The sequence below is a fragment of the Rhinatrema bivittatum genome, chromosome 15, assembly GCF_901001135.1.
Source record: "Rhinatrema bivittatum chromosome 15, aRhiBiv1.1, whole genome shotgun sequence".
In the NCBI taxonomy this organism is placed as follows: domain Eukaryota; kingdom Metazoa; phylum Chordata; class Amphibia; order Gymnophiona; family Rhinatrematidae; genus Rhinatrema; species Rhinatrema bivittatum.
In genome coordinates, this window is record NC_042629.1 from 326,727 (window position 1) to 341,262 (window position 14,536).

General features: G+C 46.6%; 1 protein-coding gene across 1 annotated transcript in view; it reads left to right on the forward strand.

The window, feature by feature from the left end:
* Positions 1-14,536, forward strand: part of USP16 (ubiquitin specific peptidase 16) — a 557,777-nt gene that overhangs the window by 124,145 nt on the left and 419,096 nt on the right. Inside the window, exon 7 of the mRNA XM_029578724.1 lies at positions 10,148-10,195. Coding sequence (XP_029434584.1) covers positions 10,148-10,195 — 48 coding nt within the window. The remainder of the gene's footprint in view (positions 1-10,147; positions 10,196-14,536) is intronic.

Here is a 14,536-nt window from a genome sequence, read left to right on the forward strand (position 1 = left end):
AGTCTCCAAAGCAGTTTGGAGCTACCTCACGCTCGCTGAGCGTTTTTCCAATTCTAAACGACTAAATTCATAGAAGAATCCTACCTGAAGACGAGCCCCGCACTCATGCGGTGATACCCTCGGGTCCCTCCCCCAGTTGAGTTTCCCGAGGTGATTTCCGTGGTCCCTCTGAGGTAAGAGCCTCAGTCCGGTGGCCGAATCGCGGCGGGGACCTAGCCTCCGAGTGAGAAGGGCTCGGGCGCGGCATAGAGGCAGCCTCGGTCCCGATCCGTTCGCGGTGAGGACTTGGCCCCCAAGCGAGACGAGTTCGGGCGCGGCTTAGAGGCAGCGGGTGCACTTCCTCGAGCGCGGCGGTGACGGTAATCACCCTCTCCCCCCGCAGCCGGAGACCGCCTGGGTCGCAGCCGAGAAGCGCCGAAGATCAGGCAAGGCGTACATCTTTACTTTTGCTGGTCTTCAAAGAGCGAGGATTAGCGGCATCTGCCTACGTGGAAGCCCGCCAAGGAGGTCGCCATTTTGCCTGCCTGCACGCCATCGCCATCTGCCCTGGTTTGCCGCCTCGATCTAGCGTTCAGACCAGACTAAGCGCACAGGCAACGGGTGCGTATGTTAGGCGCCCGAAAGTAATTTGGCGCATATTATATTGTTTAGGCTCATGTTGATGGGCGCACATTGATGGGTGCACATCTTTCACGCATATTACAAGGCGCATACTTTCGGCTGGGAGCGCACCGGCGCATAGAGATAACAGACGCGATGGAGCGTATGAGAGCCCAGGCGTCCACAGAGCCGGCACCTCCAGAATCAGGCATAAGAGCTCTAGGCCTCTGCTCAGCATGCCACCTCAGAGCCACACAGAGCGAGGAAGCAGACTCCCTATGTGCCCAATGTGAGGAGGCCCTGGGAGTTCCAGGCCAGGGCCGGTCCCAGCCCAGATTAATTGCCAGTTCTTCAGGGAACATCCTGGATCTAGCAGGCCGAGGTGAGCAGCCGGGGAACCCTAGAGACCTGGTGGCCCTAAGGCCAGAACCTGCTTCGCTCTCCTGGGTGGAATTATTCAAGGGGATTCACGCCTTTGTCAAGATGCAGTCTGATCCCCGAACGGACCCATACGTACCGGATGACCGTGCCCCTGGACCCTCAAGACCTAGGCACGGCCACCCGCCACCCGGAAGCCCCACTTATGGGGATTCAGATTGGTCTGAGGAAGAAGGCGAGCTCCCCGAGGAGGGAGAACTTCCCTCTGGGATAGAGCCGTATCGAGCCATGAGACGCTTCTTTCTTAAGGAGGATCTCCCAGACCTGGTCTCTCAATGCCTGTCGGAGCTGGCTATCCCGGGCCAAGGCACCCCAGGGGAACCTAGAATGAACCCTCTGCTAAAGGGCCTTAGTCAAACGGCTCACCATTTTCCCCTCCTACAAGCAGCACAGCAGCTTAATCGATCTGGAGTGGAATGCACTGGAGGCCTCATTCAAAGGGGGTCGGGCCTTGTCTAGCATGTACCCCCTGGACCCGGCAACCAAGGAGCTGCTGGCGTGCCCCAAGGTAGACGCCATAGTTTTGTGCAATTGTGAAGCGCACCACCATTCCAGTGGAGGGAGGGGCGGCCCTCAAGGATGCACATGACCGGCGCCTGGACGCCATTCTGAAACGAGCCTTTGAGGTGGCAGCCATGTCCCTATGAATCGCGACCTGCTGCACCGTGGTGACGCGTTCCTGTTTATCACAGGCTAGGAACAACACCCTAGCCTGTGATGGAATCAGCTCTCTCGTTCCTCACTGATGCAGCCTCCGACCTAGTCCGTACGGCAGCCAAGGGAGTGTCATCCTCAGTGGCAGCCAGGAGACAGCTCTGGCTACGAAATTGGTTGGCCGACTCCTCCAAGACGCGCCTTACAAAATGCCCTTTAAGGGATCCCTCCTGTTCGGCAGCGACCCTCGAGAAACTGGCTAACAAATGGGGCGCCTCTCCATTACCCCGTCTATCAGAAGACAAGTCAAGGAGGAACCAGCGCCCTTTTCCTAGGCCATCCAGAGGTAGAAGCTCTCAACGCTTCAACCCCTACAGGACTAGCTACAAGCACCTCGTTCTCAGACCAGGAACCAGTCCTTTCAGACCAGGCACAACAAGAGGGGAACCGGCTCGGGTTCGGGTCCCGGCCGCACCCCACAATGAGAATCAGCCGACCCATCTGGGGGAAGAAGCCATAGGGGGCAGGCTAACCCTATTCTACTGCAGATGGGTCGAGATTACTTCGGACCAGTGGGTCCTCGCCATCATCCGAGAAGGGTATTACCTGGACTTCCTTCGTCTCCCTCCGGACAAGTTTGTGGAATCTCCTTGTCCACCCCTCAAGAGGGCGGCACTGGAAGCTGGAAGCTACCTTGTGGAGGCTCCTGTCCCTAAAAGCCATAATCCCAGTGCCTGCATGGGAGATAAATTCTGGGCATTACTCCTTTATTTCTTCGTACCCAAGAAGGGGGGCACCTTCAGACCCGTCCTGGACCTCAAGTCAGTCAACCGGCACTTAAGGGTCCCAGGATTTCGCATGGAAACTCTGCGTCAGTCCGAAGTGCAATACAGCCAGGGGAGTATCTCACATCCCTGGATCTGTCAGAGGCCTACTTGCATATCCCAATCCATTGGGATCACCAGCGCTACTTCGCTTCCAAGTCCTGAAACAACACTTTCAGTTCCGGGCTTTACCCTTCGGGTTAGCCACCGCACCGCGGACCTTTACCAAGGTAATAGTAGTGGTGGCTGTGTCACTCAGGAAGGAAGGAATTCTCGTCCATCCCTACCTAGACGATTGGCTGATCAGGGCAGTGTCACCGGAGGAGAGCCACCAGGCAACAACAGAGTTATATCTCTTCTGGAAAGCCTAGGATGGGTAGTCAACACAAACAAGAGTTCCCTACAGCCTTCGCAGTCGCTGGAATACCTAGGAGTCCGATTCGACACCCAAGGAGACAGTCAGCCTGACCTCCAAGAGGAGATCAAAACTCCGGAATCATTTACAGACTCTGCTGAGCACCACCCGGCCCACAGCTTGGGATTACCTACAGGTCTTCGGCCTAATGGCATCCACTCTGGAAGTGGTACCATGGGCATATGAGACCGTTACAACGCGCCCTCCTATCTCGGTGGAGCCCACGATTACAGAACTACACCGTGCATCTACCTCTACCGGCCAGAGTACGGAATCAGTTACGGTGGTGGCTGCCAGCCCGGCCACACGAGCCGGGGGTCAAAAAATGTCCTCCCCCAACTACAGATTTATTTATTTATTTATTTAAAAATGTTTATATACCGCCTTTACAATTCAAAAGAATTAATCAAAACGGTTTACAACCAAACATACATAATGAACAAGCTATAAAATAAAACAAATTAAAACTAACATTAAAATAATAGCACAATAAACATTCATGTCCTACGACTTTAAACAGTAAAATTGGATTGAATGTATAATATTATTTCTTATGGGTATTGTCTGTTTGAAAGTAGATAGTGACGTTGTGAGAGATAAGTGAATGTTAATTTTATGGGTTAGAGAATAGGCTTTCTGAAATAAGTAGGTTTTTAGTGATTTTCTAAACTGTTGTGTAGAAGGAGTAAGGCGGAGGAAATCTGGGAGTGAATGCCATAAAACAGGGCCTGCTACTGAAAAAAAAAAGCCCTGAGCGGCTGGGGAGCACACTGCGAAGAGCTAACTGCCCAAGGGCGGTGGAACAGAGAAGAGTTGGGGTGGAACATCAACCGACCAGAGGCACGGGCAGTCAGGTTAGCCTGCCTGCGATTTGCCCACAGACTTCGAAACAGAGCAGTCAGAGTGATGTCGGACAATGCCACCACGGTGGCATACATCAACCAACAGGGCGGAACCAGAAGCCGACAGGTATCCTTAGAAATAGCCCCCCTGATGGCTTGGGTGGAAGCAAATCTCCAGGACATCTCCGCCATCCACATCGCCAGGAAGGACAACACCACGGCAGACTTCCTCAGCAGAGAAAGCCTAAACCCGGGGGAATGGCAGCTGTCATCCACGGCCTTCCAGATGATTGTGGATCAGTGGGGGATTCCGGGCATGGACCTACTAGCGGACAGGTCCAACGCTCAAGTACGCAGATACTTCAGTCGCAGGAGAGATCCTCTATCCCACGGGATCGACGCCCTGGTACAGCCATGGCCTCAGGGGATCCTGCTATATGCCTTTCCCCATGGCCCCTGCTGGGTGCCATTATACACAAGATTCAGCGCACAGAGGCCTAGTTCTTCTGGTGGCCCCGGACCGGCCAAGAAGACCCTGGTACGCAGACATGAGAAGACTACTGGCAGGGGATCCTCTACCCCTGCCCCCTCACAGGGACCTGCTGCGACAAGGTCCCATCCTTCACGAGGATCCAGCTCAATTCTCTCTTACGGTCTGGCCATTGAGAGGGCTCGACTGAAGAAAAGGGGATACTCTGGGTCGGTAATAGTTACACTCCTCCGAGCACGCAAGTTCTCCACATCACTAACTTATATAAGGATCTGGAGAGTATTTGAAGCCTGGTGCAAAACTCGCAGCACCAATCCACATGCTGCTAAAATCCCCATCATTTTGGATTTCCTGCAAGATGGGCTTCAGAAAGGTCTGTCCCTCAATTCAATCAAGGTTCAGGTGGCAGCGCTATCCTGCTACGGCCCCAGGAGTGACGGCAACAGCATTGCCACACACCCAGACATTTCACTTTCCTGAAAGGAGTCAAACACATTTGCCCCGCCACTGAAGTGGCCAGTGCCCCTGTGGAACCTCAACCTAGGTTTTGGAATTCCTAGCGGGACCCGCCTTCAGACCCCTCTGAGGCCTGTCCCTTCGTTTATTAACCTTGAAGATGGTGTTCTTGCTGGCCGTATGCTCAGCACGCCCCATCTCAGAGCTACAAGCGCTGTCCTGCCGCGATCCGTTTCTCAGAATCACCCCAGGGGCTATCCATCTTTGCACGGTTCCTTCCTTCTTACCCAAAGTAGTCTCTCACTTCCACCTCAACCAAACCATATCCTTGCCAACCATGGGAGGGTTGAAGAAATCGGAAGCAGGTCGAATACTGCGTCTCGACATCGGCAGGCTGCTGTCCAGATACCTGAAAATGTCGGAAGCAGTACGAAAGACGGACCACCTGTTCGTCCTTCACAGTGGGAAGAGGCAAGGAGAAGCGGCCTCACGGGCAACTATTGCTCGCTGGATCAAAGAAGTTATCAAGGCGGCCTACGTAGAAGCGGGAAAACTGTGGGAAATATGCGCTTGCCAGCAAGCCATTTCATCAGGGTTTAAACACTAACTTCCCTTCTCCCTGACATTTGCCTGAATAAAAGCATCACTTGTGCTTAAGTCTCTGCCAAGGAGAGAATACCTGACTTCATGTATTTCTCTGGCTTATAATTAATCCTGATAGCCTGAAAGTAGGGGCTGGGTGTTCCCTAGTCAGAGGCAGGACAAAAGTCAGGAGGTATAGATTTCAGCAGCCAATGAAATGATCCGTGCACACCCCCTGAGCCAAAGCCAATAGTGTAGGGACTCGTCTGTTGCGATGGGAAAAGTAGCCAATCATTAATGACAACATCATCTGCCTTTGTATGAATGTACAATAAAGGAGAGCGCCAAAGCGTGCTCCAGCCCCTTTTGCTGCCTGCGATGAAAGCTGCCTCAAGTGTCTTCTTTGCCTCCATACTCTACAAAAACCACCACCTCTACGGGTCAGGCTCACTCTACCAGAGCACAAGCGGCCCCTGGGGCCAGAAACTAGGATGCTGTCCGCCTGCAGAGATATGTAGAGCGGCAACGTGGTCCTCCATCCATGCTTTCTCCAGATTCTACGGTCTGGCGCCAGGCCAGGGAGGACACAGCATTTGCAGGGGCAATCCTAAACGGACCTCGGCAGCCTCCACCCAGTCCGGGAGTAGCTTTTGTACATCCCATTAGTTTCTGAGTCCATCTGCTACAACGCTAGGAAATGGAGAGATCACTTACCTGATAATCTCGTTTTCCTTAGTATAAGGCAGATGGACTCGGCATCTCCCGCCCGACTGCCGATATACATGGGGATTCACCGATTCAAGGTAAGCCATGTTTTCTTACATAGGGCATCCACCCTGCCGGGTGTCGACGTCCTTCCGGTTGAGAACACTGGGCGGTCGCCAGCTACTGTCAATCGGTCAGGTTAATCATGTTCAGTTAATCAATCGGTCAGTCACACATATATCCATAATGCTTTGCAAGGAAGATTCTGAGGCTTCTGCACTTCCTGCAGGGGTATATGGTACTACATGCTGACGTCAGATCCGTCTCCAACTGCTAGCACGAGCCCACTATACCCATTAGTTTCTGAGTCCAGCTGCCTACACTAGGAAAACGAGATTATCAGTAAGTATCTCTCCATTAAATGACATTTTACAAATTTTTACCTGTGTGTCCAAAGAACATTTGAATGCATTTACAGATACATTCCCCGACCTCTCACTCTTCATGTTTCCTCAAAGGAGTTCCCACAGGAAAGCTGTTGCCTACGTATCCGTGCTTCATTCTTTGTTACCTGCAGTGAATTAAATCAAGTAACGTCTCTCCAAAAATCTCTATATTCCTCCCCAAAAATTCTATCCCCAAAAAGGAAGAGAGATATTCAGAAACTTACCAAATTTTCAAGAGGACACCACAAGCGTTCAAACCACTGTACACCATCAAGCGAATCAAAGGGATGGAAGACTCCTCCCCTCCTAACCTCTGAATTCTTTTCAACCAATCAGAGCAACCCAATCTAATATCCACCTCCTTTCCTACTCCCTGCCATAATTTAAAAGGGACTATTACGTTTACATATTCATCAACCAAATTCCAACCATTTTAAAGGGACAATGCTGCACCTCTCCAAACATACCCATCGCACATTTCTTTACTATGACCAAAAACCCAACCACCTAGAAAACAAACGCGATCCAGTCAATTCTAATCATTTAATCCATTTGGCATAAAAGTTTTTTTAAAGAGAAAATCCATCTCTGCTTTGCTTGCAACAACATTTTATTCAAGTTGCCACCGCGTCTGTTTTTTATTTCTTGGATTACAAAAAACCAAAGATCCTCAACCGAATGTCTGTATTCACGCCAATGCTTCACCAACGGGGCAGTTTCTACTTCATTTCGAAATCTACTACAGTGCTCTAAGATCCGGGTTTTGATTTTCCTTGATGTTTTGCCCACGTAAAGCAAACAGCATGGACGTTTTATAATGTACTCCACTGACACAGATTGACAAGTAGTAGCTGTTCTTAAACTTTTTCTCCCCGAAACCGGATGGATAAAAAAAAACTGCAACCGTTAGACTCAAATTTGTACACAGGTGATGTCCCTCCCGTGACACTGTCCAGATTTTCCCTGCATGTCAAAATCGGAATTGTACAAGGATGTCCCTAAGATTCTTAGATCTCCTAAATGAAACAACGGAGGATCTTCCATTCCCACAAAACCCACTGACCAATGCCAATGGCTCTTTTTAACTTGGATCACAATCACCTACCCTATTCGAATAGGGTAGAATGCAACCAAAGATCAGGAATCTAACAGGCTTTCTAGGAGTTAATAAAGGTCCCATTGATGTAACATGCCCTTTTTATAGGCTTTCTAATTACCCGGTCCGGGTACACCCCTGCACTGAATCTCTCCTGCAAATCCTTGGCATGTTTTCTTAAATACTGACACATCGAGCAGATCCTCCTAACCCGAAAGAACTGCCCCAATGGAATGTTTTCTCTGAATACGTTGGGATGGAACTTGGTGAATGCAACAACCCATTCCTGTCAGCGGCCTTCTGATAAAGCTCAGTCACAAAAAAAAACCATCTTCTTAGCCACTTTCATATCTAGGAAAGGAAACCCATTTTGTCTGAATATCACAGGTGAATTTAAGGTTTACATCCTGCCCATTTAAAATGGTGGAAAAATTCTTCAAACTCTGCTCTAGATCCTGACCATATTATAAGGATGTCGTCAATATAACGACAAATCTCACATGTTTGTACCAAAGAGAGGAATAAACAGATTTCTCCTCAAAGGCTGTCACGTACAAACATGCGAGATCTGGGGCCATTGTGGCCCTCATTGCAGTTCCATGAACCTGCTGAAAAAATTCGTTTTTAAAACAAAAAATTTCTAGTGAGAGCAATAGCTTGCCAAATCCACCAAAAATGTGTAGGGACCTTCTTTTCAACCCTCATTTCCAAATCCTCTGTTATCAAACTAATGGTAGCTCCTTGAGGGCTACTGGAATATAGGGATTCAATATCCATAGATATAAGCAAAGTTGATTCTAATCTAACGGGAAGAGAATTTAACACGTCTATTAAATGAGGACTCCTTAATATAACGATCTGGCTAATGGGATGATAATAGAAAGATCGGGAGGATGAAGAGGAATATGAGAATGACATAACTGATATAAAGTGAAGAATGTGATCATTTGACAGTTATAAATCATTGCAACAAGGAATTTTTTCTGTTTGTGGAAATGTTAGTTTTGAAAATGTGAGAATATTTGAAAAATTTAATATAGAGGAAAAGATGTTGGGAAAACAAGGTTTTTAGAGGATATGTGTGTGAATGGTATGAAATGTATAGGTTGGGATTTTTAAGAGGGGTATTCCTTGGGTCTGTGTTTTTGAAATTTTTAGATAGAAGTTGTTTGGGAAATATTTTCTCTAACAAAGATTATGTCACTATGTTTTTTGCGTTTGGAATTTTGTGATGTATTATTGATTTGCCAGTGTAGTTGTATATTTTCTAAAAGATATTGGCATTTGATGTCGGGGCAGGGCTATATTTGGTGGATGTCAGCAATTAGTTGTCTTTCTGCTGGTAGGAGGTGCATAAACCCACAGTGTGGTTTGGCCTGCCTTCCTTAGAGGAAAGAAATTATCAAGTAGAAGTAATTTTAACCATTTGTAGCACAAATGCTTGCAGAATTAATGTGCAATGTGTGTGGGCAGAAAAATGGCTTCAACCAGTGCTTGTTGTTTCCTTGTGTTCCTGGGGGAATTCTGCAACCAAAAAAAATTAAAAATTCTGCACATACAATTTTCTAAATTCTGCACATTTATTTGTCCTAATAACAATATTTTTTGCAAACTGTCATTCTGCATTTCAGTGCAATCCAGTATTTACATTTTTCTCACTTAGCAAGGGTCTGTCGTGCCCTAGGCAGACCAATGTTATTAATGTCCCTCTTACAATGGTAGATATATAGTCATTCTCTTCCCTTCCCCGGCCCCCCAACTCCTCGTGATTAAGCTGTACTGATTCTTGCTGTGATAGCACTCGAGTGGTGGGTATAGCCTGGATTCTGCAGAAGCACAGAATTTCCTCCAAGATTAAATCTGACTAAAAGTGTGAGCAGTGAGGAAACCCATGCATGCTTTTACCCTACTGAGGGTTTTCATTTTTCGCCTAGGACAAAAGCAGGATGGCTGACATCATCAGATGGAGCCAGGCATGGAAAACTTTTTTCAAAGTTTCTAGAAGCTTTGATTGGCACACTGAGCATGCCCAGCATATCCATGGAAGGTCCCCATTCAGTCTCTTCCGCAATGCACTTGCCTCGTGGTTTTGGAGCTCAGCTTCACAAAAAGTGTGGGTTTTTTGTTTGTTTTGTGTTTTTTTTTTTTTTTTCCCTGTTTTTTTCCCCGTCCAAGAATAACGCCGCCCCCCCCCTCTCCGGGTGGTTTTCTACCTTCTGTGCAGTCCCTCTTCCCAATGCATTGCTTTTCTGCGGCCCATTGGCCTCAAACTGCTCACTGTTGTTTTCTCATGGTGGTGTCCAGTTTTTTGCCGGTGCCCAGGGATCACTGGCCAGTTTTGGCTTTCAGGAGATTGGATGCCAGTCTGGCTTTCGGAGATTGGATGCAGTGCATGCAATATCTCATGAATATTCTGAAAACCAGACTGGCCACGTTTCTCTGAAGATTGGGCTAGGGGACACTAGTCCTAGATTGTGTTGATTAGAGATGTAAACATTACTTTTAATTTCATTAGATATTTATATATTATGTCCTTGTTCATTGATTTTCTACATGCAGTTTGAATTTTCTTCATCTTTCTCCTGTTTCCCCGCATAAGAATTTATACCAGACATCAATTCTGAGAGAGCTTTTAAAAGAAGTTAAAATGACTGGAACGACTGTTCAGTATGGAATCGCTGGACATCTTCCTAACTGTATGTAACATTGTACAGCATAGCAAGTGTTAGCCAGTGGTTTCAGATTGTGGACTTTGGTTAATAGAATTCTTTGTTTTGATGATTTTCACGAGGGATCTAATTTCATTTTTGTTTTTATATCCCACTAAATCCAAACCCATAGAAACAATACAATAAGAAAAGGAAAGAATATAACATTAAACAATGCAATACACAAAACCATTTTAAAATGGAATTAGTTACATCCCTCAGACAAAAATGTCCCTCACTGCGTGGCTAAGGGTAGCAAACTAATTTTACTAGGTAGTGTAGTAGCTTCTGGAATGAGATGTTTTGTCTTGTGGTCAGACGACTAAGAAAATAACTCACTGTGTCTTATGTGAAACTGAAAAGATATCTTTTTCTGTATAATATATGCACAAAACAGGTGCTTATGAGAATGTCTGAGACAAATAACAGAATATATATAGTATGACAGCACAAAAAGCAAGAGTAACTTTCCCAGCTAATACTGTATAATTATATACAAAAGCCTAGTGGAAGCTGTCACCTTTTCTGTAAAAGTCTCCAGCCCTCCTAAACTGTGAGTCAGCTAAGCAAGTTCTCAGTTTGGAGACGTCCGTACTGGAGATCTCTATTGGTGCGAGATTTGTAGCATTATCTGTTCAGAATCAGCTCTCAGCGGGAGTCTCTCTCAGACTTTTTATGCTGGGGTTATATGCCCTTTGGAATAGGACATGCACTGTTTGAGATGTCTTTGTATAACTTTCATGAAATATGCGTATGTTCTATAAGATTGTGGACTTCTGGTCTTTATCTTCTGCTCCTAATCACCATATTGTGACCACTAGCTTTAAACCCAACACATTCTGTCCTGGGTAGTTGCCAGATGTTTTAGCTCTTAGCACCAGTATTTATTTTATATAACGTTTTTATATACTGATATTCGTGGGAACATCATATTGGTTTACATATAACTTGCCACAAAAGTACATTGAACAGGGGCGGGGATAAGAGCTTAGAACAAGAACAAGGTAACTATAATTTGAAGTAGCGGCGGCAGAAGTTTTGCTGGTTTAGGGTGGAGCGAGCATTGCAAGTGGCGGCGGAAGATATTTTGCTGGTGTAGGGGGAGACTGGGTGGAGGAAGAGACATATGGCATGGAGAGATCCAGGGTGAAGCACTGGGAGGAGGTGGGAGGGGAATAGGTGGTGTGCAAAAAGGGGAGGGATGAGAAAGGGAAGGCGGTGCGGTAGGGGAAACTGCACATAAAGGTGTAAATGCTGAAGGCACGAAAGTTTAATCTGGGAATGCTTGTTTAAAAAGCCATGTTTTTAGCTTTATTAATTTTTGGGTGCATGGCTCAAGTCGAAGGCCTGGCAGCATGGAGTTCCAGAGGTGGGTCCTGCAATAGAGAAGGCTCGCTCTTTTGTGGATATCAGGTGACAAGTCTTGGGGGAGGGGATGTGTAGGGTGCCTTTATATGCTGTTCTGGTGGGGCGATTGAAGCCCTGAGGTGGAAGGAGTTGTCAAACCAGCATATGTTGTTGTTGTGAATGATTTTATATATGATAGGTTTTTATAGATGATGCGGGAGGCAATCGGAAGCCAGTGTAGTTCCTTAAGTATTGGAGTAATGTGGTCAGTTTTCAAGAGTGTTGGTTAGTACTCTGGCTGCTGTATTTTGAAGGATTTGTAAAGGTTTGATGGAAGAGGCAGGGAGGCCTAGGAGTAGGGAATTACAGTAATCCAGTTTTGTCAGGATCATAGCTTGAAGGATCGTACAGAAATCATTAAAGTGGAGGAGTGGTTTGTTTTTTGGGGTTTTTTTTGAGGACGTGGAGTTTGAAGAAGGAATCTTTTATAGTTGCGTTGATAAATTTTTTCAGGTTTAGTTGGCTGTCTATGGTGACGCCTAGGCTACTTGCATGTTGTTGGAAAGAATTTGGAAGTGCGGAGGGGTTCATGTCAGGGGGATGCTTGGTGATTTTATGTTGAGTGATAATGATGAGATCGGTTTTTGCAGGGTTCAAGGCTAGGTGGAGGTTGGTGAGAAGGAGGTTTATCGCACTGAGGCAGTTCTCCCAGGTTTTAATAGACTTGGATAGGGAATCCTGGATGGGAATGAGGATTTGGACATCGTCTGTGTATAATGAAGTTTGGTAGGCCAAGATCTGTGAGGAGCTGGCAGAGGGGAAGGAGGTAAATATTAGAGTGTGGATGAAAGGGAGGACCCTTGGGTAAGTTGCGTGGGAGTAGATTCAGAATTTCCAATTTTGACTATATAATGCCTGTTCTCTAGGTAGGAGGTGAACCAGTGAAGGGCTGATCCAGTAATGCCGATTTCTGTAAGGCGTCTGATTAGTATATCATGGTTAACAGTATCAAAGGCTGCGGAGATGTCAAGTAGGGCCAGGATGTAGGCGTGACCATGGTCTATTCCTTTGAGGATAGTGTCTGTGAGGGAGAGCTGGAGGGTTTCCGTGTTAAAGAATTTTTGGAAACCGAATTGGCTGGGTGATAGAATGTTGTGTGTTTCTAGGTAGGCTGAAAGTTGGGTGTTAACAACTTTTTCCATGATCTTGGCAAGGAAGGGAAGGTTGGAAATGGGTCGGTAGTTAGAGAGGTCTGAGGGGTCAAGGTTGGGTTTTTTTTAGGATGGGTTTAACTACAGCTGACTTTAATGCGTCAGGAACTATACTAGGGGTTTGGCGATAATGTTAGGGACATCTAGCAGAGCTTTGGTGGGAAGAGTGTTGAGTGGGTGTGAGGAGAGCTTGAGCTTCTTTAAAAATGTTTCAATTTCTGAGGCAGAGGTGGTGTCTAGTGTGTCCATGGCCGTGTTGGGGTTATGGTGGAGGGAGGATTCTAGGGGGGAAGGGGAGGAGAAACGAAGCAGGAGTTTAGCTATTTTGTTGTGGAAGAATAGCACGAGTTCTTCGTTTTTGGCTTTGGATTCCACTTCAGGGATGGGGGGGGTGCTATTTTGGTGAGTTCAGAAACATATGCGAAAAGTGCCTTGGGATTATGTGGGTAATCATGAATTTTTGCTGCATAGTTTGTCATGTTTAGTCTTGAGGATGGTGATGCTATAGGTGTGTAAAGAGGACCTGTATAGGGCAAGTTGTGTTGGAGAGGGGTTCTTGCGCCATTTTCTTTTGAGCAGTCTGAGGTCAAGTTTTAGTTTTTTTAGGAGTGGGGGGTGTACCATGGTTTTTTTTACGTGTAGTGTGTGATTTACTTCCTTGGACGTGATGGGGCAGAGATTATCGGCTATGCTTTTTGTGATATTGGTCCAGGAGGAGAGGGCTAAGTCTGGGTTGGTGAGGTCTAAGTTGTAGAGAGAGTTAGCGAGGGCTGAGGTTAACTCATCTTTATTATAGGGTTTCCTGAAATAAATGTTATTGTTGTGTTTGGGGGGGGAGGGGGAGTTATTGTGGACATCTTTATGGATAATTGGGCTTTTATGAGTGCATGGTCAGACCATGAATGGGTGTGCAGGATGGGGGAGTTGATGAATATGAAATCGAGCGAGTGTCCTGCTTTATGCGTGGCAGCATTGATTTGCTGAAAGCCTATTGCGTTAGTAGAGATTCACAGGATGAAGAGGGAGGGGTGTCTTCTACATGGAGGTTAAAGTCTCCTAGGATGATGGCTGGGGTGTCTGTGTTCAGGTTGACTGTTATGTATTTAATGAGTGGTGACAGGTTTTGGTCAAGTAGGTTTTGTGGGGCATATACTAAGCATATTTGCAGTTCTCGAGACTTAAGAGTCCGATTTCTAGACTAGGCGGGGTGTTGGTGTTTATGTGTATTAATTTAAGGTGATTTTTGGCAGCGATTAGTAACCCTCCGCCTTTTTTTTTTTTTTTTTTTTGGGGTCTAGGTATAGAAAAGAGATCATAAGAGTGAATAGGGAGATGGTTAAGGAGGACTATGTCTGAATGTTTTAGCCAAGTTTCTGTGAATGCACATATGTCAGCTTTACAATCAAGGAGGAGGTCTTTAAGGATGGGGGCTTTTTTACCCAGTGATTGTGAATTGAAGAGGATGATAGTGGCGAGTCTGAGAAGTTGCATAAGAGGGGAAATTGTGATAGGTATGAGTGATTTGCAGTATGCTATGGGAGTGATGTGGAGTGGTGCGTGTTTGTGGGTTCTGTGTTTGAGAATTGGAATGGGGTATATTTCCATGGTAGTTTGCTGTGAGTGGAGGGAAGCGGGAAGATTTCTGGTGAGGCAAGGAGAGCAGGGGTTGATAGAAGGGGTCAGGGGTTGCAAAGATGACGAGTTAAAGAAAAAAAGGGGGGG